The sequence below is a fragment of the Coffea eugenioides genome, chromosome 11 (genome assembly GCF_003713205.1).
Source record: "Coffea eugenioides isolate CCC68of chromosome 11, Ceug_1.0, whole genome shotgun sequence".
NCBI classification, from domain to species: Eukaryota; Viridiplantae; Streptophyta; class Magnoliopsida; order Gentianales; family Rubiaceae; genus Coffea; species Coffea eugenioides.
Window position 1 is genome coordinate 28,882,411 of NC_040045.1, and position 27,723 is coordinate 28,910,133.

The 27,723-nt window shown below is 36.3% G+C and overlaps 1 protein-coding gene and 1 pseudogene across 1 annotated transcript; one reads left to right on the plus strand and one right to left on the minus strand.

Annotated features, from left to right (window-relative positions):
* Window positions 1-13,479: 13,479 nt before the first annotated feature.
* Window positions 13,480-21,686, minus strand: LOC113753310 (rab escort protein 1-like). Its single transcript, XM_027297430.1, has 11 exons — window positions 21,533-21,686; window positions 21,171-21,321; window positions 16,829-17,660; window positions 16,325-16,450; window positions 15,665-15,764; window positions 15,264-15,302; window positions 14,908-15,151; window positions 14,756-14,831; window positions 14,274-14,475; window positions 13,991-14,071; window positions 13,480-13,845 (listed from the first exon to the last, which is right to left on the minus strand). The coding sequence occupies exons 3-11, from the start codon at window positions 17,638-17,640 to the stop codon at window positions 13,747-13,749; spliced, it is 1,779 nt and encodes a 592-aa protein (XP_027153231.1). The 5' UTR covers window positions 17,641-17,660; window positions 21,171-21,321; window positions 21,533-21,686; the 3' UTR covers window positions 13,480-13,746.
* Window positions 21,687-24,634: 2,948 nt separating this feature from the next.
* LOC113752203 lies at window positions 24,635-26,619 on the plus strand (annotated as a pseudogene).
* The last annotated feature ends 1,104 nt before the right edge of the window (window positions 26,620-27,723 follow it).

Below are 27,723 nucleotides of genomic sequence, written 5' to 3' on the forward strand. Positions count from 1 at the left end.
GAGATACCAAATGGGTGAGGGCGATCAAGTACACCCTCACTTAATCAATTTCAACGGAGCAAATAAGCCTTCAAGGCATCAAGTTCACATATACCAAAGCCACATTGTAAACAACAAGTGAGTAGTACACTCACCAAGCAAGCAAGTGAAATTTCATCAACTTCCGCTCAAAGAGCGTCTTGGACCACCGTCACGTCCTAGAACATTCAAATAAGTATAATAAGACTCAATTACAAGTCATAACCAAATCCACATACCACCAAAATAAGGTTCCACTAGAATGTATAAGCACTAGAGTAAACCAGGGAAATCCGGAAATGGAATTAAGCTCTAATCCAAAAAAATAGTTTTTGACATCATTTTGCGGTTTTGGCACCATTGGCACTACGATTATCGGATAGAGGTGCAAGATACACCGTTTCGAAGCTAACATATAGGGATACAATGTTACAGAAGGTCACTCAGCCCAGTTCATAGTTCAACTAGGCCAAAAATGCAGGATACTAAACCAGAACCGCAAAAACAGGTGAACAAACCGCATTCTGGTTAATAAACTGTAAGTCAGGCTACCTAAGTCCAAATCAAGTGATTCCAAAGCCATTCGAAAGCTAAGACATCAGGCTACATTTCTTCAGAAGACCTCAACAACCAATTCCGAAGTATTCCCAACCAAAATAACCCATTACAGAAGCAATTCTCAAGTTCGGGTGAAAACAGGGCAGCAGGGGTATTTCGGTCTTTTCACAAGCTACGCTACTCCGATTGGCCTGAAATTTTGTAGGAAACTCTAAAATATCATTCCCTACAACTTTCATGTTTTAACCCAAGGCTAATTCGCCTCTAACTATGATGAACAGTGCCGGGCAGAATGAGGGGAAATGAAACCCTAACTTTCAAAATTTCTTTCCAAAGCAGAAATTTTCTGCAATTAACCACACTTTACACCTTCTAACTTCCTTCAATATCATTTCCAACCATCATACATGGCCACACAACATTAATCATATGAAAACAGAAAAATCATCAATAATTATAAAACTTCACCAAATTCAACCAAAATCAAGATATAATCCACAAAATTCCCTCTTAGGCTACCACAAATCATGAATTAAACATCATTAGATGGAGGAGAGGGGTTCCTTCACTACTCACCTTAGTAATACAAGAGAGGGAGCAACTAATCCCCTTAGCCTTCCAAACAATTCCACTAAACACCTTACAATCACTCACTTAAGGGTTTCTATGGAACAAAAGCAAGATTAAATGGTTGAGTTATTGGATTTGAGCAAGAGTAGAGTTAGGAATTTGGAGAGTTTTCCTTTCTTTCTTCCTTGGAGAGAGCCGGCTTTAAGGTGCTTGAAATGGAGATGATTTTGGTAATTTTTTTGGTTTATTTGGTCAATTGGTTAAAAGGTGAATAGTAGTCAAAATGTAAGGTTTAATCATATGGTGACACTTGTCACCCTATTTAATGCATGCATATCACTTTGTTTCCTCTCACACCAATCCACTTGATAACCTCTACTTATCTCTTAGCACCCGGTAAATTAAACCCAGTATCCAAAACTTAACCTAACTAGCCGAATTTTTCCGAACTTTTCGCCCTAGCAGGTCCCACGTCCGGTATACACTCTTAATTTCTCAAAAACTAACCGATACCAGAAAAATCATCTAAAGACTATATTTACTCATAAAAATTATTTAGAAACTTTTCGAATAAAGAAAATGCAGAAAACATGCCAATAAACCGAATAAAACCTTGAAAATGGAAAAATTACAGGTTCTCACACAAGCCTCAATAATTATATTAAACCAAATCTCAAAAGCAACAAAAGACAAGCCGGAGACCCTTTCACTCATGTGCTCACGGCTCTCACAATTCTCATCAGGCTCTTACCAATTTCTTGGAGCCGTCCCTCCTCCAGTGTTAACATGCTAGCAGTAGTGCTATATATATAGACCAACCAAGGGAGTAATCAACCAAAACCAACTAGGAGTTGGACTAATACTTGACTCATTACTATTCGGACTTGGACTCAATTATGGAAACTATACCTTATCAAAACTAGGCACTGAAAAAAGAAACTAAAAGTGTGATAGCCCCACCTTCCCCTAGGGCGTACCCTAAGGGATAGCGAACTGCCTGCCCATCTCTCGTCAGGACTACTAAGTCAATCACACACAAGCTAAAACGTTCCAAATGATAGTACGACGCTTAAACGTTTCGACGACCGCGAATAACGAAGAACGAAAACGAAAATGAAATGGAACAGTGACTGACACGTCACAATCCGGCTGATATCTGGCCGGATTGGAGGCAATAGCTCAACTCAATTTTTTTTTCAAAATCCCCTGCGAATCCGGCCAGATATCAGGCCAAGAATTGGCCAGATACTCGGCCAAGAATTGGCCAGATACTCGGCCAAGAATTGGCCAGATACTCGGCCGGATTCAGTAAACAGTTACCCGCCAAATTTTTCTTCTTTCTCGTTCAACTCCTGCACTCGTCCGAAATCCAACCAAGTGCAAGTAAACTTTATCTAATACTAGAGAATGTACATTTCCAAGAAAATACAACATATGTCATGAGTAAACACTTTTATATACACACGTTGGTAAGATTACAAATCAAAAGGAATCATTGGATTGAGATACATTTAGGATTTTCAACTGTCGAGGAGCTATACAAAAGAACAAAAGAATATCTAACTAGCTCAACTCATGTCTCAAAATCATGATTTCCAAAAGTAGTTCCTGTAAGGAAAACAAAGATAACGAGGGTGAGTTACGCCCAATGAGGTACCAACAATTCACACAACCAAGATTCATAGGTACATACATACTCAGTTATACATGGCCATCAAACACAAAAAAGTACACCATAATGAAACCAGAAGTAAAAGGATACAGTCGGCTCTCAAGAGCCAATTCCCCATTTGCAGTACTTGATCACAGACCGTTAATGTTTGAAGAAACGAACAAGACCGTAGATCCCACTTTACACCAAATACCTTCTACCAAACATTTCCCTTACCGGCCCCGAACACTTCACAGAAACAGAGAGGGCGATACTCGAGTATACCACAAGGTCGAGGAGATAACATTCCACTCGACTAATAGTAAATCCATGGTTCGTTATCTAATCGATCAGGCCCTTGCCGGCTCGACCCGATTAACGACCAATGAGGTTTAAGCTCAGATATCACAGTAAAGTCGTTGGACACAGTCCCAAACGATATCAAACCATGCACAAGTAATGAATTCATAGTTATACAGTACACAGTCACACAGATAAGAGAACGAGAGTGATAAAGTATACTCTCGTCTCATGCACAGAGTTCACAGTCATTCAGTCCAAAGATTCAAGGTCAAATAACCATTTAAACATTAAATTACGCAATGGTACACTCACCAGTTTAAGTAAACAAGTTCACAAGTTTCCTTCCGACGTATGCCTCGAATCACCGGCACGTCCTATAAACAAGCAAGAAACAACAATTGAGACTCGAACACGAGTCGTATACCTATTCAATGAACTACTAATGCAAGACCAAATCTAGCTTGGAAGGGAAAATAAATAACATTTAGTGCTAGAAACATAAACAAGCCCAAAACCTTTCATTTCTACCCAATCTCAATCTAAACTCAAAGGAACCCAATATCCTCAAACTTTGGACAGCATTTCCCCTTAAATTTCACATTTTCCATCGTACAAACAACCATTTACATTCATCTAAAACAACCACAAGTACACATACAAATCATAGGCTATTCAACACACCTCATTAGGGTTACAATAGCCTTCAATCTTAGCCAATCAAAAGTTCAACAACCAACCATAGTAAAGCCCTAAATAGAAACCCTAAAACTAAAATTTTGCTCTACAAACTGAAATTTTCTGCAAACAACCACAACTAACATATAAAAGCTTCATTTTACACCATATCAAGCTATCATTCCATGGCCAACCAACAATTATCATATAAGGACAGAAAAATCACCAATAAAATCTGAAATTTATCTAACTCTACCTCAAACCATGAAATCTTCCACAAAATAGCATATTTAGCCACTAAAAATCACTAATTTACCATTATTAAGAACAAAGAGGAAATTTCTTGACAAAGTACCTTAGAACCACAAGAGATAAGGTAGCTTAGTGCTTTTTCTTCACTAATCACTCCACCAATGCCTTTAATCTTTCTTAGCAAGTCACTTTTATGGATAAATTTGAGATTTTAGTGGTTGGATTTCAAGATGTGAGTAAGAAATGGAAAACAAAAGTTGAAGGTTTCTCTCTTCTCTCCTCTTAAGAAGCTTGGCCAAGAAGGAAGAAAATGGAGATGATTTTGGGTCAAAATTAGTTTTGGAAAAGTAAGAAAGATTTGGTCAAAATCCACCTTCGAATAGTAACGCAACACGTGGCACCTCTAATGTTTATCTCATCCTCTTATCTCCCAATACTAATTAATCTAACTAACCTCTAATTATTTCCTAACACCCTGTAAAATAATGTCCCTTAATACAAACTTACCCTAATTGTCCAAATTTATTGAACAAAATGCGCTAGCGAGTCCCACGTGTAATATACACTACTATTGTCTCAGGAACTAACTTATACTAGAAAAATGATTTAAAAACTAAATTCACTCATAAAAATATCTAGAAAATTAATATAATAAAGAAAATACCGAAAATGTGTGCAAAGAAATAAAATAATACCTAAAATTAAGAAAAATTTTTGGGTTCTCACAAAAAGGATTAGGAAACTAAATAATAAAATTGCTTGATTTAATTTCCTTCATTTAAGCATAAATCATGAAGAAGCGAGAGATGATGATGATGACAGAAGCCACACGGAAGTAGGAGAGAATGAAAGGTCAAGGCTCTGATGGATTTGGTTTTCTCTTTGTCGAGTAGCTGATGTAATGAACAAAGACCTTTAAAAGGGTGCAGCACTCTTTAAAAGTTAAAATGCCAAAATATTGCCTTCGGTTGCTTTTCTATAAGCTTTTGAGGAACAGATTCCTCAAACATTTTCATGTCTACAGGTTTTACACAATTACGTCCACGCACTTCTTTAAAGAAACGCATACTATTCTTTTCCAAGCTTTGACATTATTGTCTGACTTTCTCGATACCTATCCATGAAATGAAACATCTGATGTAAAAATGTCCAAACATCATGTGCCCTCAAAAGATTTCTCGTTATTATTATATTTTATTGAAAAAATGGGAGAGAATGAAAATAACGACGGAGTTTATGAACATGAACCTGGAGATAATTGCATTTACATATGCAAGACCAAACTGCATTGACGATTTCCTAAAAGAACACAAAAAAAAAAAATTTCCTTTTATTCAAGGGCTGAAGGAGGAAACACTTGTCGTCCTCTATCATGAAAACAAAAGTTTAAGCCGTACCAAAAGAAGGAGAGTGCGTGTGCGTGTGCGTGTGCGTGTGCGCGTGAGTTCAGTTTAAGAAAGAAGAAAATGGCAAGGGTGCAAAAAGGGGCGGACTTTTTGAAGTTTGTCTTACAAACTTAGAAACAAATTTGACCAAAAATGGAAAGCAGAACCAAACGTGAAGAGAATGAAGAAGAGCGTGCGGCAAATTGACCCAACTTCATCACTTAATTAGTTCTAGGAGTTTAGTATTTCCCTTTTTTCTGTATTTGTTTTCCTTTCCTTTTCCGTATTTGTGAAGCTTATTTTTTTTTTTGAAAAGAAAAATAATAGATTAAGCTGTAAAATTAACTAGTTGTCTGACTTAAAGGTGCATAACTAATTCTAATGGGCTTGAATGAAAAAACCAAAGTTTTGATCTAGTGTTTAGTGTATTGGATTGGAGACTAGCTGTTCTATTTGTTTCTATGGAAGAAGAACTGAAGGAGCTCCCGGATTATACCCCAAAAATGCTGCAATTGCCTACGTCGTAAGTCCCCGGCAACTGCCGTTCTTATTGTTATGCTTCTGTTCACATAAAGGCAATGCACCAAAAAGAAACAAAACAGAGAGATATCAATTAATTCCATGGTGAAGGAGAAGCTGTGCTCCTGGGCGCGCGGGGTTTTGGTAAAACCATAATGCGGGTGTGTAAATTCAAGCTCTGAAAGAAGTATTTAGTAAAGCAAGAGTAATTCATGGCTAATGAATTGTGGAATCAGTTGTTCGCCTGTTTATGGCTTGCTTGCTGTGATGATGATCATTAGTCAATGACTTTGATGGTTCTGCTGCTGGACAGGGGTCTCCAAGGTTTATAACACACTCGGCATGAACAGGTTGAGCTGCGAGCGTCGTTGCTGCGCACGACATATTAACAATCAAATTACGGGCAAATTTCATTATTTGGATAATTAAAGAAAGAATATGTCAAGAAATTAGATTCGGATCTTCTCTACTTTCAGAAACTACAATTCCGTTACATACAGAGAGTCGTGATGCTGAATATTAAATAAAAGGGACTCAAAACTTCTGGAGTGGACTAAACTAAAACATGTCAAAAAGAAGGGAGAACAAGCAAAGTGGTATACCTATTTTAAAGAAAAGTTCCTTGATGTTGGTCTCAACCTTGGCAGAAGTCTCCATGAAAATCAGACCATTTTGATCAGCAAAAAGCTTTGCATCCTGCAAAAGCATGAATAACGAACACCCGAAGAATTGCCTTCTGAGATGTTGCATATGGTCTGTGATTTTCACATTTTCCAACAATTTCAACGGAACGAGCTGAGTTTGTTGACATAATTCAATGAAGGTTTTTGTCGTTGTTTTGATCTCAGAAAGCACAGCAAGAAACATCCAGGTAATACATGCAATTGAGTTTTAAATATCTTCTTGACTTTAGGGATCTTAGTAATTACTTCTACCTGAATGATTTAAACTTAAAACGAAGAATTGTATCATTCACAAAGAAAGAAATCCTCCAAGCAACATTTTGTATAAGCCAACATCAGCTTTAGTATCCATCTTCCGTACGCATTCAGGCCTTCTTACCATGTGATTATCAAATTGAAGATTACAGAGTTCATACAAACATGCAACTACAATATTTTACTTACCTCTGTAGTAACTTGTCTCTTATCCTCCAAATCCACTTTATTACCAGCGAGTGCCATGACAGGGAGAGCAAAATCCCATCTGGATGCTATTGAAATTTACAAGCATAGAATGTAGTAGCATTAAAATGGGTTAAAAAGCAAAAGGAGTCAAACAGATGAAATTTGAATCGAAGGATATTTGCTAAAGTTACACCTGCACGCTTCATGTACTCTACCCACGTCTTGGCCCCTTCGTATGAAACCTGATAAACCAATTCAAGGAAAGTTTTCTTAACTACTAGCTACTCACTATACATACATACATACATACACACATATATATATGTGTGTGTATAGCCAAATGCAAATCTACCTTGCTAGTTATATCATAGACAATGATATATATATATATATATATGTGTGTGTGTAGCCAAATGCAAACCTACCTTGCTAGTTATATCATAGACAATGATACATCCAGCAGCCCCTCTACAATAGGAGTCGGGCAAGGCCCCATAACGCTCTTGGGCATTAGTGTCAAATATTCTCACTTTGACTGCTGAATAGTTGCCCTGACCGCCCACCTCCGGGGTTCGCAGGATGGAGTCAACTCCCAGCTGATATTACAATGAACAACATGATCAACCAATTTCAAATGGTTTTTTATTTTTTTAAATACGGGAAAAAACTACTAACTGCCTAAAATTGCTCACATCAACATCAGGGAATTCTTCGTCCACAAAACGTGATATAATGCTGGATTTACCAACTCCAAAATCTCCTAAAGTAACCTGCCGGATCCAAAAAAGAAATTAAAAATTAAAAGTGACCAAAATAAAATGATATCATGGATATTTTTTCATTAATAGACTTGCGAATTTTAACTCGGTATTCTTGGCAGCAATAGTGTCCATGGAGAGCTATACTGGTCGAGAGCTTGATTTTGAAAAGAAAAACAGAATTAATAGAGTTATAGGCTATAGCTTGAAAAATAATATAAACTAGAACAAGATGCTAACAGCATTCGTACAGAATTAATGTGGGTATACTATTCTTCTTTGACATTCTAACAGCAAGATTTAAACCCAAAAAAAAAAAATCGGCAGAGTCCATTTTCTAAGAATAGGCAAATCAGAAAATTTTAATGAGATAAACTTGTGCAGTTCGAAAACATCAGAAACCATCAATTATTCACGTCCAGCAGTCATCTCTATGAGTGTGAAGCTCCGATGCGTTTCCATACCATGAACAGAGCAACTTCAAAGAAATTGGGCACAAAGCAAATCACAATTCCAATTTCCAAGAGTTCTTCTGAGAGTAAACTAAAAAACCACAAAAGCAAGCTACAGCAGCCATCACAGGCCAAGAATGGAGGTGTCGGCCTACTGCTACTAGGACGTAGAATTTCTTTAAATTTTCGTCTTCAACAAGCCCTAGTTTGTCATCAAATGCTCATTCGATTTTACTTCCTATATACACCAAAAAAGGAAACAAGAATAGTACAATAGTTTAGTGAGGTATATAAATTATCTGCAGTTCTAAAACATCCAAAATTGTTCACTATTCAATTCCAACAAATGTTCACACTTCTGCGAACCAAACCACTAAAATGTAAATATCAATATAGGGGAGCACTCTCCATAGTTTACACTTTAGAACCAACCACATATTCCATTCAAGACCATCTAAGAAACAACTTCGCTAAAGCAGTGACCCAGCAATGAACTCATGAGAGCCAAAAAAAGGCATCCATATGTTTGCTTGCAAACGCAAACCAAAGGAGAAAAACAAAAACAAAAAAAAAAAAATCAGAGGAAGTGGAGTTTAATAAGAACAAACTTCTTGTCTCTGAAATCAAATAGAATCATTTTCCTGGTGTGCTTCATATTTCAACCGGAAGGGGAAAAAAACCTAAATGGCTGGAGAACAAGAGGTTTCCAGAATTCCAAGCATCATTAACATAAAAATCGTTCCAAAAAAAAAAAAGATGAAAAGATGAATGTAGGATATCATTAGTATCAAAGTTTGAGCGAAGAGAGAGGAGGATGTCATTTAGGATAAAAAAAATGATATCATTTAGGATATCATTTAGTACCTGAAATTTTTCAGGCAATAGTAAGAAGAAACGAGATAGCAGAGAACTGAGAAGGCCTGAGGGAGTTGGGACTGGGAAGTGAGAGGTAAAACCGTAGAAAATGGGTGAGGCCGAGGGAGTATGTGACTGTGTGTTGGGTTGTTGAAATATTGTGTGTGTGTGTGTGTGTGTGTGTGTGTGCGTGTCAGAAAACAGATATGCTTGAAGGCCAAGCTAACTGAGGCAAATCTGTTAGTCCCATTAAGATGTTTATAAAACACGTTTTTTGGAAGGAAAGAATTCTTTTTTTTTTTTTCCCTTAAGATGTTTATAAATAGAGTCTATAAATAATTAAAAAAAATAAGAGTCTACAAATATAAGTTTACAGTCATTTCTCCAGCAAAAAGCCACCTATTAGGAGAAAATGGGGGGTGTGTTCGATTGTCAACTCTTATGTTTAAGCGTCACCATTCTATAATAATCGTCAAATGATACGTCAGGATTTATTTGATTGGCTAAAAGACACAAATATATAAGTAAATTATTAGTATATATAAGGCTGTGAGGAAACAAACTACAAGAAATCAAATTTATGAAAAACTAAATTATATGCCAGAATGAAGGAATAGAAAAGAATTCATTACGGCCAATTATGGGACCCAAAAAAAAATTTTAAAATAGAACGGATTATTTCTGGTTGAGTAAAACAGCTGTTTGGATTCATCAGTTTTTCAAAAATTAAATTTTCAAATACTATAAAAAATTTTAAAAAGTACTCTAAAAAATAGTCTAAATATTTTTAATATTTAAAAAAATTCCAAAATATATTATAAAAACTCTGCTACTCTTAAATATCCCAAAATATATTTTAAAAACATCTCAAAATATACTCTAAAAACTCTACTACAGTAAAATTTTTCAAAAACACACCAAAAAACAGCTAATCCAAACGGCATATTTACATGGTGACCCATACCAGGGTTGGAGCTGAACCAAATAGCTCGGCTCGAGCTCGCGAGCTACCGAGCCGAGCTACTTGGTCAGCAGCTCGAGTTCGAGCTGCTCGTTAGAGCTATCGAGTCGAGCTCGATCTTAGAAATATGATACTCGAGAGCTCGACGAGTTCTATCGAGTTTTTTATAATATATATTTTAATTTTTATTATTGTGAAATGTCAATAATATCCTTTATTTAAAATTATATATAAAATATTAATTTTTATTACTTGAGCTTGATTAGGCTTGATTGAGCTCGAATAAGTTCGATTGAGCTTGATTTGAATTAATTACATTTAATTAAACTCGAGCTCGAGTTCCATAAATTGATGTCGAGCTCGAGCTCGAGCTCGAATTTTAAAACTTAACGAGCTCGAGCTCAAGTTTAGTTATTTTGCCTCGAGTCGAGCTCAAGCTCGAGCTTAGTTATTTTGCCTCGAGTTGAGCTCGAGTAGTGCACTACTCGAACTCGACTCGACTCGACTCGACAGCACCCCTAACCCATACACACAAAAAAAAAAAAAAGAACATTAAATAGTAACAATTGGTAATATATTTTAGATAACATAGGGCTTGTTATTAATTGATTATTTTAACTAATTATGGATTCTGATTTTGAATAATTATTTTTTGTGATATTCTCGATTGCTTCTATATTATAATTATAGATTATTTAATCACTAAAAAAGCTAAATTTTTATAATCACCCAAAGAGCAGCTTTTGCTAATTCTAATTATTGTCTATAATCAGTTTCTATAATTAGATCTTGTAAAATCTAAAGTAATTGAGAACAAGGCCATAGACTTCGGATGGATGCTCTTTCTCAAAGAAAATAAAAGAAACAATATGCCTTAGGCAGAATTGCATAAAAAGAAACCCAGACCTTTTTGTTTCCATCTTTATTTTTATTTTTATTTTTGGCTGGATAAACTGGCAATACTTGAATGATTAGTACTCTTAAGACTTTATTTTTTGTTCATCAAGAGTAGAGGTGGCAAAATGGGTGATTTGGGCGGGTTTGGGTTGGGTAAAATGGGTAATGGGTACAAGTGAGTCAATCCATTTATATCCATTTAATTAGATGGGTATAAATGGGTAAGTCAAAAAATGAGTTGGGTAACCCAATTATCCATTTATAACCCATTTATTCTAATTTTTTACAAGCTCATATAAATTCATTTTGTAAACTAAATTATCAATTTATACCATTTTACACACATCATTAATTTTAAATATTTACTTATTATGCCAAATAAGTCTAATTATCAATTTTTTTTCCTTCCGCGTGCCATGTTGCAAAATTACATATTATTTAATAATTGAACAATGAGAATCTAAAAATTTGGACTAAATAATATGAAAGTTAACAAAAAAATTTAATCCAAAACTTTGAACCCCTAGTATTTTTTCGTTTATAAATTTAAATTTTCATTTGAAAAGGTAAGAAAGGAAGCTAAAATTTGTCATAAATTGATGATGCTAAAAAATGATCAAATTAATAAATTACAAGGAAATAAAGCGATAAGATAAAACCAACAAATAAATATAATAAATAAAACAAAAATACTTAACATAAAAAATAGTTAAAAATCCTTATGAAGACTAGCAATCACTTCATTTAGCATACAAATAAAGACAAATTTTCAATAAATACGAATAACAAGCGACTTAAAAAAATTGAAAATTTTCTCTCAAAAAAACAACTTAAAAGAAGGAGGTTTAGAAGTATCTTACCAAATAGAGAAGAAACTGAAACTCAAAACCGGTAAATATACGGAGCTTCGTAAGAGAATTGCGCAACTAAAATTTCGTCGCATTTGTTTCACCGGCTGATCATGATTTCAAAGTCTCAAGTTCTCCTCTCTCTTATTAGCTCTCTGCTTCCTTCTTTTCAAAAATTTCCCTCGTTTCTTGCTTACGCTGCCGACTCACGAGTCACGACCGATTCTTCTAGAGCGAGGATTTCACTTGGTTTTTATTTTTCTAGAGCAGGAATGTAAGTGAAATGGGTTAAATGGGTTAGATGGGTTACCCAATTATACCCATTTATTAAATGGGTTTAATTGGGTAACCCATTTATATCCATATATAAAAATTTAATGTACCCATATCCAGTTATTAATGGGCGGGTATGGGTAAAATTAATTAAATGGTTTTATTTGACACCTCTAATCAAGAGTGATACAAAACCCAAAAAATTTTCTTCATCATTCTCAGATGCGAAACCTTGTTTGAAGTTTGCCGTGAAATTGCGCGTCCCATGCGGGAGTAAGTTTATATGTTCTTCTTCTTTGTAGGCACGTTATCATCCTATTCAAATTAATTGCAATGAAAAATTCCACACGAGATTGCCCAGAGGAAAGAAAAGTAAAGAAAATCGGAGATTAGAAATTGCACTCGTCGAATGGATTAGAAGGGGTAAGGTTCCTTTACAAAACATCCGAGCTAAAATTGATTATTGTTCCTATACAGTTCGAACTATCTATGATGTATTAGGCATAAAATTTTAAATATTTATAGACGAGAAATAATAAATAAACTTTGACTTTTCTTTTCCTTTTATCTAATTTAGAAAGCTAAATTTAAACCTCTTCATTCCTTTTCTCAAAACTAGTTTTAATTCCATAAGGTTAAATAAAAATTCGATTGATTATTTGATAAAATTGCTATGCTTAGTGTGTGACTCGTTGATTTTTTTAGGGTTAGAATTCAAAAAATCGGCCCCTAATAACCAACCCAGCACTTCGCAAAATCTATTTTTAATTAAGAAGTCTCTATCAGAAAGCAGATTGAATTCTTCAAATTAGGCAAAAAAGACGAATTTAGTATTTTAATCTTACGCATATAAGTCAAATAAAATATAAAAAAATAAAGAGTTTTTTTTTTATTTTTCTCTATTTCCAATGATGCAATACATATTGATAATCTCCTATTATTCCAGTGTTTCCAATTCAATGAATAATCCAAAAATCAATTGAATTCGTCAAATTTGGCCAAAAAACGGTTGAACCATAAAAATTTTGAGGTTCAACCAATTTTTATTATCTAAAATAAATATTTTAATTTTATTCAAAATTTTTAATGCTAAAATAAATAAAAAATTATTATACATTTGAATCGAAATTGAACCAGGCAAACTGAAAATTTTTTTGGTTCACTCTTAGGCCCGAATTTAAAGACATTGATTATTCCTAGCCTCATATACTTGCTCAAAAAGGCTATAGAAGTAGCAAATTTGGACGAGCGGACTGATACTCCACCCTTTTTTCCCTTTCTTTTTCCTTTTTTGTAAAGGATGTATTGCTGGCTGATCTAATCTCAGTCCGGACTGATTAACACATTTGATTCCGTTTGTCTACGGACCCCATTTAAAAAAAAAAAAGCTTGTGATGAATAAAAGTTGATACAGAAGGATTTCTCCCCAAGTATACCTGCCACTCATATTCATACTATCACAAGATTTCTTCGCAGTTTCAACGATGTGTCTCAATTGGTTTCTAGCAAAATATGCATGAAGCACAAAATTTATCAAAACCGCCCCTTAACTTAGTAGCAGCATACTAGCATCTATATCCTATATGACAAAAACAGAGAATTATTCAAAATCCCAGCACTTTCAGCTTAAAGATGTCAGGAGTTTTAACCCTCAGACAAGCATGCACCATTCTCTACGACCTCATTCCACCATGGCATTTTCTTCGGGAAGAATTCATCATCTGGATACATCTTCTGAAACAGCTGCCACAAATAGCAGAAGGGCCTTCCCTCAGTATACATATGTTACTATGCTACAGATCCAAATCAAATCTCCAAGTTCCAGGACAGAAGAATAAAAAAAAGATTAAACAGATCTCGTTCTGAAAATAATTGCAGCATCATTTACCTTTAATGCTGCATCTACAACATGGCTATATTGCAGATTCCCATCAGGCATAGGGGTTGAACTGACACAATCAAATCCACCCTACACGTACCAAGATTTCGGAGCCATCAGCCAAAAACAAAACGAATGCACATTTCAAACCAATATTAGCTTATCCGAAGGGTAAAAATGGGAGGATGAAATGCAGAAAATACATGCAAACTAATTGTAAACATGGTGAGAATCTAGTTTATAAGAAAAGGGGTAAGATAGCAAAAGAAAAACAGAAAGCACAAAAACAAACCATAATTAGCTCTTGTATGTACAGAGTGCTCCAAAGTAAAGTCGGTTTCACTTTCACAACTGTATTCTCCCTCAGAGGATCCCTAGAATTATCCTCTGAGTTACCAGAAACAGAAGTTGAAAACAAAGCTTCTATTGCTGCATTTATTGATCTCTTCCCTTGAACAACATCGCCACATATAGTTGATAGATAGACGACGAACCTGCACAAGAAGGGAAAACATCAGAGGATGGCACGTTCAGCTCCACATAAGGAATTTCAAGTTCAAAAAGCATGATTACTGTGATTTATAAATTGCACTAAAATATTGTTCAGAATGGCTCACATCTTTAGCAACTAAGAAAGAGTTAATTGAAAAGTATTTCATCGTCTCTTATCTTTGAATCACAAAAATAAGCATGTCTGGCACAAATTCTTTCCTAGCACATAGAATCTACCAAAATGTACTGGCATTCCACGTTATCTTTTGACAGGTAACTTACATGCCAGAGGGACAAGCCCGCACATTACTGCTCAATTGGAAGATGCGGACTGATGTCATCTGGTCAGGGCATAAAGCTAGAGAGTGAAAGTCAGCTAATAAAGTAGTCTAAATCAAATACAAGAAAAGAATTATGTTGTATTCGGAACTTACATTTAGGGGTATAGAACACCAGACAATTTGCTACATCCGGTTTAAAGGAATTATCTGTGATGCAAATTCCCCTGACCACCTTCTCTCTGGCATCTTGTTGGACAAAATCATAATAAACATCTTGTGGAGAAACTGAGGGAGTAGTCAACCCTGGTGGGATCACAAATGTGGGGGCAAGGATAAGATGATGGCTGAATAATTCTTGTCCCGTAACCAGCTTAACACCCTTATAATTCCCAACATCCTGCAAAATGTGCAAAGTGATACATACAAACTCATAGATTTCTCATCAGCAGCTATGCTGGGTGTAGAAGAGGAATGGCATAAAAAAGAAAGCAAAAAAAATTCAACCAAACCTTGTCAACAAGCAGACCAACCACAGGCATTTGAGTAATCTGCATGGAGAAATTAGTAAAATTAAGGAATGCTTATGACTCAACAAAAAGAACAAGAGAATCAGTGGCATGACTCATACATCAACCCATCACTCATCAGCAGTCAGGTCAAGGAAAAAGAGAGTAGGAATAAAGCAGCAGTGACACCCACAGGTTATTTTAGAGAGAGATGTTGCTCCTTTTAATGTTTCTTCCACCCCTTTTCTACCTTGACAATGGCAGCTAATTAAAACCCAAGTCCAAAAGCTTAATGTAACTAGTAATTGTCAATGCCCCATGATGAATAAAATGAGCAGCCCAGAATAAATAAACGTTTGAGTTGTCCAAATGTTAGACCATATGCTTTATGATTAAATACTCACCGAAATGCCACCCATGATAGCAGCACGACGGCAAAAGAAATGTGCCAGTTCTCCTTGTCCATAAATAGGATATAGCATAGCACCAGTTGCACCACGGAACCTATAAAAGTTGATAGAGTAATGCCCTTGAGCATGAAATTTCAAAACTGGAAAAAGAACTGAATGTATTCATATCTTTACTTCTTTACAAGAAAAATGAACAAAGAACTACAACGAAGTACAAGGAGAAACACCTTTGCTTCAACCCAGTAATCTATAAACACAACAATGGTGGCATTATAGCCAAATTGACTATGATGCAGGTTATAAAATCAATGACACAAATCATACAACTAATGAATCCCAGATGGGCTCTAATAAGACAAGCAAGAGTTTTAAGAGATCATAAAAAAAATATTAAACCTGGGGAGTTGTGATCATTTTGGACTGGACAACATACAGAGTAGCACAGGACAGAATTAAAATAATCCTGAGCGTAAGAACATTTACTCCCCTCAACTGCCAAATGTTGTCTGCGTGTTTTACTCGCTGTTGAGAATCAAATTAATGTTGATAATTCCCAATCTCTCTACCTCACACAAACTTAAGAATCGATGAATCTGTACATAACAACATTGGATGTGGTTCTCAAATGAAACAAACATGATAGAAGACGAAAACCTGCCGACGGATTTATGATAAAGCATTAAACGATCAATCCCCACTTTTGTCTTGACAATGTCCTTTTTGCAAGCTTCCACATTGTCCTGTTCATAATCTGCCATCGTAATCGCATATAAAATGATCCTAGACAGACAGGCAAAAAATATATCAAAAGTCAAAAATATGCTGAAATGCAACTAAACTCCAAGTAAATGCATCCTTAAGAAAAGAGAAGTTACAAGTATTACACTAGTTGATCAAAACATGTCAGAATTTGAGAATTTACTTTCACTTCGGGTATAGTAAACAGAGTCATAATTCAGGCAGTATTCACTCATAGTATTAGGCTAAAATTTAAGTCAATAAGAAGCCAATCGGAAAGAAGAGAAGGTAAAACCGTCCCATTCTATATCAAACCACAAAAGAGAAGTTAAAAAATAAACCCAAAACAGTAAAAATTCATATAAGTTCAGAAACAGAGAAATCATGGGTAAATGGAAGAAATAATGGTTATCTACTTACGATGTTAGCTTGGGAGACAAGCGAATTTTGCAAGTCAAAAACTCCACAAATGGAGTCTCTAAATCCTCTGGGGTGATTTTCATGCTACTATTATTTTCGTCGTCCTCCTCGTTACTAGTCATGGTACTAGATTTAGAATTGGAATGATAATGGGCCTGAAGCAGCTTGAAGAACCTCATTAACTGATTCTTCTCCTTCAAGCTCAAGCTTCTATCTCTGAATATGGCGTTACGTGAACCCGGCACACTATTCCACAAAAGCCCCCCACCTTTGCCTTTTCGGCATTCATCATAAATACAATAGCTGGTGTCCACGCTCATGAAACTCATGCAGTTCTGAACATCCACATCCACAATCAAATCCACCATGGGATCCGCGCAGAATAGAACCCTAGGCCCCGCTAAATCAAGGTTAAATTCTTTTTGCAGTGAATCATCCAAAACTTTTTCAGGGGAGTACACGTGGACCTCCACGGAAGAGTAGAGAGGGCGAGTGCTGAGGGGCAGAATGTTGAATGAGGAGTCGGTTGTTTGGTCGGTTGGTGAATCGACCGTACGAAAATCAGTATAATCATGATCAGAAGTGGTAGCAGAATGGAGATGGAGGAAAGAGATGAGGTCTTTGGGTGAAAGGGAAGCGAAGGGGCTATGGTAGTAAGGGTCAGGATTGATTTGAAGTACGGTCTTTCCGGCTGAAGCTGCAGCGGCGGCGATGATGGACTCCGGAAGTCCGGTGCCCACCACAATTAGATCAAAACTGGTGGGTTCGATTCGGGGCGGCCCTTCATCCTCCTCAGCCGCCATGTATGTCATCAACTCACCCGCTCTTTCGCCTACGGGGCAATGTTTTAAAACTCGGACCGTCAATTGAACCGGTGAAGTGAAAGGGTCAAGGTTCAATCGGTCGGACCGGTTCAACCCCGGTTCAATAAATAAATATATATATACACACACATATACACACACACCTATGCACATAATTAATACATAGCTAATTATGAATATTCAACAAATAAATTAATACATAGCCAAGGAGGATGGGAAATTTTGTATCAAATTTCTCAAATAACAAGAAGACATCCAATGGCACCTTAACAAAAGATAATCCTAGTTTTGTAATAATTGCCAAAACTAAAATATACACCTAGTGATGCACGGCTATGAAACATTAGTGCTACTAGTGATTCGGGACACATTATAGTGGATCAATTGTAAATTTAAAATGATTTGATGCATTGCAATAATTTTAGTAGAATCAATGATGCTTAAGACTATTCGTCCTTCTTTAATTCCATGATGATTTGAAGTCAACATCCGTGAACTTTTTCCACTTGTGACCATGAAACTTTCTATCTAAAATGGTACAAATCCTTACTCGATCCATCACTGTAATAAAGAAACAAGTATGCAAAATTTATGAAGACTTGCGGCTTTATCATTGTGGAATTTCAGGAAACATACGTCTACTGGAGTTCATGTGCATATGAGGTTTTTTTTTTGACTTTCATTCACAAAAGCCTATTCAAAAACATTTTGTGCAGAAACTCGCACTTTCTCTTGGCCAGCAGTCTCCATAGTAAGATAATAGATTAACCTATTGATTCACCTTTGCTACAATCTTCGAGCCAGGCAACAAAGGCAACTAACGAGTAAAAAAACAAAACAAAACAAAAATTACAGGACAAACAGACTGATGAGCTTATCTAATTTGAGGACAAACCAAAAAAAATACCTTATCTAATTTGAGGACAAACCAGATCTTTTGTTTTTCAACTTTTTTTTACTTTACCAAGTTAGTCTATGAAATGGAGGAATAGCAAAAATATAATCTAATCATTTAGGCTGCTGCTGCAATGACAAGTCAATAAAGATCATATGCCCAACAAACAAATTGTATAATTAGAGGCTCCCCCAAGACATTGAACGTACGCATGCAAATTTCATTACCGAATATCAGGAAGTATCGTAAACCAATTCATAGTGAAAAAAGAAGATAGATCCTTTCAGTTTCTTCATAGTCCTGCTAATTTCGAACCAAAATGACGCAACAAAAAATTTACCAATCAGCTGTGCAACTCTGGAGCAGGAAAATTACAAACATATACAAAAATTTATTCACACTATCTTATCTTTCAAGCAACAACTTAAAATGAAATAGGATTTTACGGCATCATCATTCTTCTTCAATTATGACGCTACTACAATTCCCTTCCAACAAAAGTTCCAACTGAACTAGTAACCAAAAGAAGATAACAGTACAGTTCAATCAGCTATTACAGAATCAGATCTACCACCTGCAACTGGACCAATCTACAACTACAAAACTCATAACTGCAGTGCAAGAATTATAACTAATAATCAAAACCCACAAAAATTCACAGAATATCAATCCAGAAATTCACATATTGCCTCTGATCTTCCTATAGCAAGGCAAAACATGAAACTGCAAGCATCAAAATTCAATCTTTTTCCCAAAAACAGCAACCACAAAGGGCCGAGGGGACGGTTCCTAAAACCCAGCAATCAACAAAGAAAGATTAAAAAAAAGGGAAAAAGATAAACGAACCCGGTAATAGCTTGAATTCCAGAGTTTTTTGGCTTAGAATCGATGCGGTGAGTAGAAAAACTTCATGCTTCCTTTTTGCTGATTGCTATGGATCAAGATTGGAGTTTGGACTTTGGACTTTGGAGAAGGATTAGGATTAAGCCATTAAGGGGAGAAGGAATTAGAGACGGCAATTTTAGGAAGCAGGAAGACCGAAGAGTGAAGATTGAAGGCTAGGTTTAGATAATTTCGGTAAATTCCACAATGATAAAGCTGCAAGTCTTCATAAATTTTGCATACTTGTTTCTTTATTACAGTGATGGATCGAGTAAGGATTTGTACCATTTTAGATAGAAAGTTTCATGGTCACAAGTGGAAAAAGTTCACGGATGTTGACTTCAAATCATCATGGAATTAAAGAAGGAGTACGATTACTTGAACAGAAATTCGCAACAGAAATCCAACTGCCGCCCAAAACCATGACGCCAATAAGATTACTTGTTTGGGTAATAAACATTTAATTCACGTAGCAGTAGACTATTAGTAGTAGACTATTAGTACTGTACCAGAAAAAGCTAGAGTGATGCAGGGGTCTCAATTGCAGAGTGATGCAGGTTATACCAATAGCAGTTAATGTTCTTCTTAAATGTGGGCGAGCCAAAGAAAAATAAGAGTATAAAAGAGGAAACAGGCCTGGAACTTATTGTAATATACATCCATCCATCCATTAACCAGGTTTTGTTACTTAGTTGGAACTTAAGGCTAAGCTAGACTTAGTTCGATACTTATCCATCCATTAACCAGGTTTTGTTACTTAGTTGGACAGATTCTGATAAACTTAGCTCTAAAGTGGAAATGAGTGAAAGTTTAACACTGTAGGGGCACATAATCCTTGTTTGCTTGTGACACAGAATACTGCTAATTAATATTGTGCTGAAAATGACTTTGGCGAATTCTCATAAACTTTCAAAGTTTTGTCTTAAGAAGGTTAAAACTTCCTTAGAAACCTATGACAAGCAGCTATGATGCAATCAGTCAACCAAATCAAAAGGGCAGACAATTATATTATTGAAATGCTCAACGGAATTGCAAAAATTCTCTGCATCCAAGCAATGCAGAGCTAAAAACACCATAGGATCATGCCTGTTGAAATAGCAAAATCCATTTTCTTTCAAAATCTGATTTATGGGATCATGCCTATGAACTGCTAGCAACGTACATACATAAAAATAAAACAGGTAACACAGGGACAGAGAAGTTGGTTGGTGGATTGTGGCTGGGGTTAGAGGTGGAAGGATGGACTGGAGACTGTAGTTGGTAAATTAGAAACACAGCAGACAGAAGTGTCTTGGAATCTCATGACTTGGGAAGCTGCCCTGCTTGTGTTTCATTTCGTTTGAGGAAAGATTTCAGTATATTAAGACAAAAGTGTTTCCACGGTTATATTCCCTTTTCAATCAAGCAGCTACGGCAAGAATCAGCCCGTGGCTTCACAAACTCAATGAATTCACTAAAACTTTTACAAACGGTCTCACCAGATTGTAAGAAAAGCACTACCCTACCCTACCCTATCCGGATTCTGATTCCAAGAATCATAAAACCCCCAAAACTCAGCAGCCAAATTAATTCATTAGCATCAATCAAATCAGATTTAACCCTAATCAGGTAAGAACAAACTAAAACAAAAGCAACCCACAAAAATTCATTCAAATGCAACTTCAAGAATCTACACCAGTAATTCTAGACAATTTCTCAAAGGAAAAGGGAGGGGAAAAAAACTAATAAGAGACCATCATACCTCTGGAAATACTTATGGAGTCTTCACCCTTGTTGGAAATGCTATTGTAGGAACGAGAATGAGATTGTGCTTAGGCCGTCAAACAAGCTAGTGAGGCTGCATAAGCAAACGCATCCACAATGGCGGGCACAGCTCACAAACAAAAAGCAGACTGAAGAGAGAGAGAGGGGGAGATGGTTAACGGCCGCAATGGCTAAGTCTAGTTCCGATGACCAGAGAAATGGACCACAGAAACTCACACTCACACAAACGCATCCACACATGACTTGAGCCGTTGATATTGGCAGCTTTTAAAGGAAAAAAATGAGAGAGAGAAAGAGAGAGAGAGAGACAGAGAGAGAGAGAGAGAGATCATCTGTTACCTCCGAAATTGGGTCTTTGCCGGAGTTGGAGATGCCGCTGCGAAGAAGGGATTTGTTCGCTGATGAGATGTCGCCGGAGGATTTTATCGATGGTATCGCTGGAGGCTTTTATTTGCCGGAGCTGAGGAGATGTCGCTGCGAAGAAGAAGACGGCTTTTTTAGAATGGAAAATAAGTGAAGTTATTTTCCTTCCGTGGTTGTAACTTCTTTTATGTCAGAAATTATTTTCCCAAATTAACTGACAACCAAACAACCGAAAATATGGAAAATGTTTTCTTGGAAAAGATTTTCCTTCCAAACAAACAGACCCTGAAAACATTTTCCAAGGGAAAATATTTTACATAAGGATAGTAATGGGGGACAGGTGACGGGAGCACCGGTCCCAATCGGGGGCATGGGGAGGGGATTGGGGTCGGGGAGGGGCCGGGCTTAGAACGGGCAGGAGGCGGGAGAATGTCCGCCCTATCCCCGTCCGCAACGCACTTTAGAAAAAAAATAAATATTATAAAATATATGATGTATATGATTATATATATATATAATTTAATTAGTTACAAACTTATGATAATGATATTATTAGTTATATGTATTATATAATGTCTATTAGTATATATAATATAATTGATATTATTAATTATATTAATAATTATATATGTGTACTAATACAAATTATTAATTGGTTATACTAAATTTATTAATACATTTATACTAAATCCCTAATTACACTTAATACAATAATATTTTTTTCTTAAAAAAGCACAAGCACAATAATGAATTAGTGATTGTATTTGTGCCAAAAGTAAAAACTTGACTACTTTAGTTATATTTATTTCATCATGTTGGATTGTATTCAAATATTTTTTGTTTGATTGTTTTTATAAGTTTCAATTGTAAAATTATAATGAATAATAATTTGATGATGTGTTAATATTTTAGTACTTGATTATTTGCTAAAATTTAACCATAATAAAATTAATATAACAAAAATTTTTATTAGCTGCCCGACGCGGGGAGAAGTGAGGCAGCCTGGGAGCGGGTAGCGAGGGACGGGGCAATGTGGGGCGGAGCGTGGGACCGAGGGGAGTTTGTAGGTCAGCGGGGAGGGGGATGCGGGAGGAGGTCCCCCAGCCCAACTCCCGCGCCCATTGCCATCTACTAATTTTATACACCCAAACCAAAAGAACACCCCTTCTTTTAATCAAAAAAATTGAAAAATCGCGGTTCACGGTTCGATTCGGGTTTAACAGTTTTTTACGGGTTTGACCGGTTTTTGGACCAAGTCAACACAAGTTATAAACCGGACCGGACACATGGCCGGTTCGCGGTTCGACCGGTCGGTCCGGTTCGGATTTCAAAACATTGCTACGGGGTTGGTAAGTTTGATAATTTATGGCGGGTAATGTTAATCGATTAATTGAGTACTACAGCTACAGTAGAAATTGTTTTCTCGTGCATCGAAGCGAGTAAACGTGTATTTCTCTACCGAGTGAAGAAACTTAAAATGCTTATGCTCCGTTTGTCAAATGAATTTTTTAGATGTTTATATAAAATTTTACTGTAACTTATTATAGAACTTGTAGATAAATTTTTTAAAATATGTAAATATTTAGATGTTCTGAAATGTATAGTTTAAAAATTTTGAGAAGTTTTTTGAGATTATTGTAATTAAAGTTGTTAAAAAATTTATAGCAGACAAACTCGATCAAAAACTTATTTGCCAAATAGGCCCTTTGTCTGGTTCTTGAATTCTTAAAATCTGTTTGGATTGTTATTTTTTTTTTTGGAGTTTTTGTAGAAAGATGTGCTGTTGAAAAGTGTGCTCATAAACATGTAATAATTTTTAAAATTTTTTCTCTTTTCTTTTGGTCGTGACCTTAAAAGAGTCGATACTATTTTCTCATCACAGTTTCATTCCAACTATGATTATATTTCCCACTAAAATTAACAACTCATTTAGATAACTCTTTCTTTGATCCCTTCAAAGAATGGGGTGTAACTCGAGAATTTTTCAAAGAATCACCAATTCAAAAAAAAAGAAGAATTAACTTCAATTCAAATATTTTAATAAAATCCTGGTATATTAGTGCTGGTATGATCACATATAGATAATTCGTTCTCAAAAACTTGTTATTCTCATCTAATTTTCAACCGGTTAATTTTTGGATACATCTATGACGCATCTAGGGAAGGCAACATAGTCCAGTCCAAAGTGTAATGATTAAAAATGGGATTAACACTATTAGCCTTTAGGATTTTTTATTTTTTCTTTTTTTCTTTTTTGGGTGAGAATTAATTAGAGCTTGGAACTAATAATGATGTTAGGTTGCATCTCTATACCATATTATGCTCTTATATTAATACCAACAAATTTTATCTAGGCTCAAACCAATCATACAGCAAGTGGGGTAGTTAGTGTTTGATCAATAAAAATACTCCACATTACTCGTATTAGTCATACATATATATTAAAACATTAGTTAAATATGTTATTCTACTCTCTTACGACACATTCGATCATGCTTGTTTGATTACTATGCTAGAAGATTCACATTAATTATCTTTAGTTTGTTACACGATGGACTTTATGTCAAAAATCGGAGCTTTATACATTTGGTGACTGTAATCTTCCGGAAGAGTCACCCAGAGGAGTGAATTTTGAGGAAGAACAAGTAATTTTGTGTGTGATTGGCAATACATAATCAGAATACATACAGCGTTGACTCGCGAGGGTGCTAATGGGATGGGATCCGATTTTGTTTTCTGCTGACATCCCAAAAAGATAAGATAAAAGTAACTACAAAAGCCGAAATAGTTATTCTAATTGTACATTTGAGAACATCATCACTTTCGATGAATGATGAGCCAGCACTCATCATTCATCAGAAATTCGAGTCAATCTTTATAGTTTGCTTCCCTTTCTTCGTCGGTTCTTACAGAGGTAAAAAGATCATTCGAGAAGATACAGAATGTTGGATAGTTGAAACTTGAATCCCAAGACTTTGACTAAATAATACACTTTACAAAATATCATCATTACATTCATGGAAGTATATACTATATAGCTAGCAGTCTAGCACTTTGCTCATACCAGTAGAGTCCATGATGGCCACTGAATTCAATAGATTTGCTTTCTTGATTCCCTACTTCCAGGTTATTTGCTTGGCCAATACAGTTTCTTTTCAGATAACTCGGTTTACTCCTGATTTAAGCGCCATACTCTATGGAGGAGATGCAATAGCTTCAGTTGGAGAAATTGAATTCAACAATGTTGATTATCTTTATCAGGTTGGTCAATCTATCTATTCAGAGCCTGTTCCCATCTGGGATTCACACTGAGGGAAAGTAGCTGACTTCACTACTCATTTCTGCTTCCATCATTGACACTCAAAATCGTACCCCTTATGGCCAGGGGCTTGCTTTCTTTCTTGCTCCTGTTGGTTTTCAAATCCCACCAAACTCGGGCGGTGGATTTCTAGGATTGTTAATACCAGCACAAGTGATTCCTCCGACAACCAGATAGTTTCGGTTGAATTTGATTCGTTTGCAAATCCAGAATGGGATCCTCCTTTTGAACATGTTGGTATCAACAATAATTCAATTACTTCCTCTATAACCACGTCCTAGAATGCCAGCTTGCTCAGGGGAGACCCTGCTGATGCTTGGATTATCTACAATTCTTCTACGGAAAATCTGAGTGTTTTCTGGAGTTATGGATCAAGTCCTAACTCTAGTATTTCTTATCAGATAAATTTGAAGGACATTCTTCCTCAATGTGCTGCAGTTGGATTTTCAGCTGCCACAAGTCCGTATGTTGAAAGACATACACTTGAATCATGGGAGTTTAGCTCGAACCTCGATATAGCAAAGACATGGGAGTAAAGCAAAGAAAATTGGATTAGTTGCAGACTTAACAGCAGCTGGAGCAATCTTGATTATGGGTGGATTAATAGTAATTGAAGCTTTAAGGAGAAACAAACAAACTGCCACGGCCAATTTGGAAATGGCTGCCAACTCGACAACTTCTACCAACGATGATTTAGAAAGGGGGGCCAGGAGCAAAAAAGTTTTCTTACGAAGATCTTACTTCAGCTACTAATAATTTCTCCAACGAGAGAAAGTTGGGTGAGGGAGGATTTGGAAAGGTTTACAAAGGTCAACTAGTTGATTTGAATATTGCAGTGGCTGTGAAGTTCTCAAGGAGTTCTAAGCAGGGGAAAAAGCAATACGTAACTGAAGTGAAGATCATAAGTAGTTTGAGGCATTGAAATCTTGTCCAGCTTATCGGCTGGTGCCATGATAGTGAAGATCATAAGTAGTTTGAGGCATCGAAATCTTGTCCAGCTTATCGGCTGGTGCCATGATGAAGGTGAGTTCTTGCTTGTCTATGAATTCTTGTCAAATGGAAGCCTAGATACTCATCTATTTGGCAGGAACAATGTTCTTGGTTGGAGTCAGAGATACAAAATAGCACTTGGGTTGGCATCTACTTTGCCGTATCTTCATGAAAAGTGGGGACAATGTGTGATACACAGGGACATCAAATCAAGCAATGTAATGCTAGATTCAAGTTGTAGTGCCAAACTTGGAGATTTTGGCTTGGCTAGACTTATGGACCATGAACTAGGACCACGATCGACAGGTTTGGCCGGAACATTTGGCTACTTAGCCCCTGAGCTTGTAAGCACTGGCAGGCCTAGCAAGGAGTCCGATGTTTATAGCTTTGGGGTGGTCGCTTTAGAAATTGGCAGTGGAAGGAAGTCTTCAACCGATCCAATGTCGACTCACGAAAAATCTGAAACAGGACTCCTGGAATGGGTTTGGGACTTGTATGGATCGGGGAAAGTTTCATTAGCTGTGGATGGGAGGTTAAACAATGATTTTGATCTCAAACAAGTCGAGTATTTGTTGATATCAGGCCTATGGTGTGCTCATCCGGACAGCAGTCTTAGACGCCATCCATAAAACAAGCAATTCAAGTCCTCAATTTTGAGGCAACACTTCCTAAGCTTCCAACCAAAATGCTATTGTTAACATTTCCTAAGCTATTGTTAGATTCACAATCAGACACTTTAGTTACTACAAATTGACATATCATTGTCCTCGAATATATTTACATGGACAGACTTTGTTGACGGGAATATTCGAAAACTGGTCCTTATTACTCTACAAAGTTTTTGAAAATTTTTTTTTTTTTTTTAAGTATCACCACGTTAACATAGATTTGGGTATGCGACAGAGTTAAGAGTTTCATCAAATTGGAGGGTGGAGCATTTAAATTGTGCATTATACACATATTCAAAAACAACACTAAACAGTGGATTTTGTGGAGTCGAGGAGGAATTATTGCAAATAGATCGGTGGGATCTGCAAAAAAAGTACTGATCGAGTGATGAGTGGCTAATTCTTTCCGTAGGGAAAAAATAAGAGGGATGCTTAAAATCAGCTGGTGTGTGGTCTGAAATCAAAGCTTTGAGACTTGTTAAACCATGGCTTGACGAGAAGCTATCTATGACATGGCTCCTGTCATATGTGGATGCTTCTCCTTCCTGCAAAGTATACAAAAACTTCCTCGCTCCTTGTTGCCGTATGCGGATGGGGGCCTCATAAATTCCATTTCAAAAGATGATCCAAGGACAAACTTGTGGGAAATGGAACTTGTGAAGCCCCATCCACCGAGTGAAGGGAAACTTGTCTGTGCTTGAAAAATGTTTCTCTTTGTTTGTAACTTCAATACTTGATAGTTTGGGAATTGAGATTCAAAGAGCAAAGACGAGAAAACAATACAGATAGCCCGTATGCAAACCTGATTCCTGGAGATATTTTCTGTAGGCTCGTTCATTCATGGAGAAAGGGTAACAGGGTAGCCGATGGATTAGCTAAAAAAGAAGTCTAAGGGAGTGGCCAGGACTGAAGATTTTGCAGAACCCCTTGGAGAGATCAGGAGCTTTCTATATGCGGATATGATTGGAATTTGTGACTCCAGGCTGGTAAATAGCTAATGGGATTTTAAGCCCTCCAATGTACCCCCAAAAAAAGGAAGGGAAAAGAAGGGAAAATTTACTTGTTTGGGAGTTTTAAGTGCAAAGGAAAGAATGGAAAGTGGAAGGAAATGGAGGGGCAGACTGGCTAAGAAACTTTTCTTCCAAAAATTGGGGGAAAAAAAAAGGGAAGTAATTTTTGGAAGAAAAAAA

Excerpts from the sequence above, each read along its gene's own strand:
- LOC113753310 (XM_027297430.1), bottom strand. The coding sequence starts at position 17,640 with ATGACATACATGGCGGCTGAGGAGGATGAAGGGCCGCCCCGAATCGAA. Across the intron at positions 16,451-16,828 it reads TTGTCTCCCAAGCTAACATC|GATCATTTTATATGCGATTA; the intron begins GTAAGTAGATAA and ends CTGTCTGTCTAG. Across the intron at positions 15,303-15,664 it reads CTATCATGGGTGGCATTTCG|ATTACTCAAATGCCTGTGGT; the intron begins GTGAGTATTTAA and ends TTCTCCATGCAG.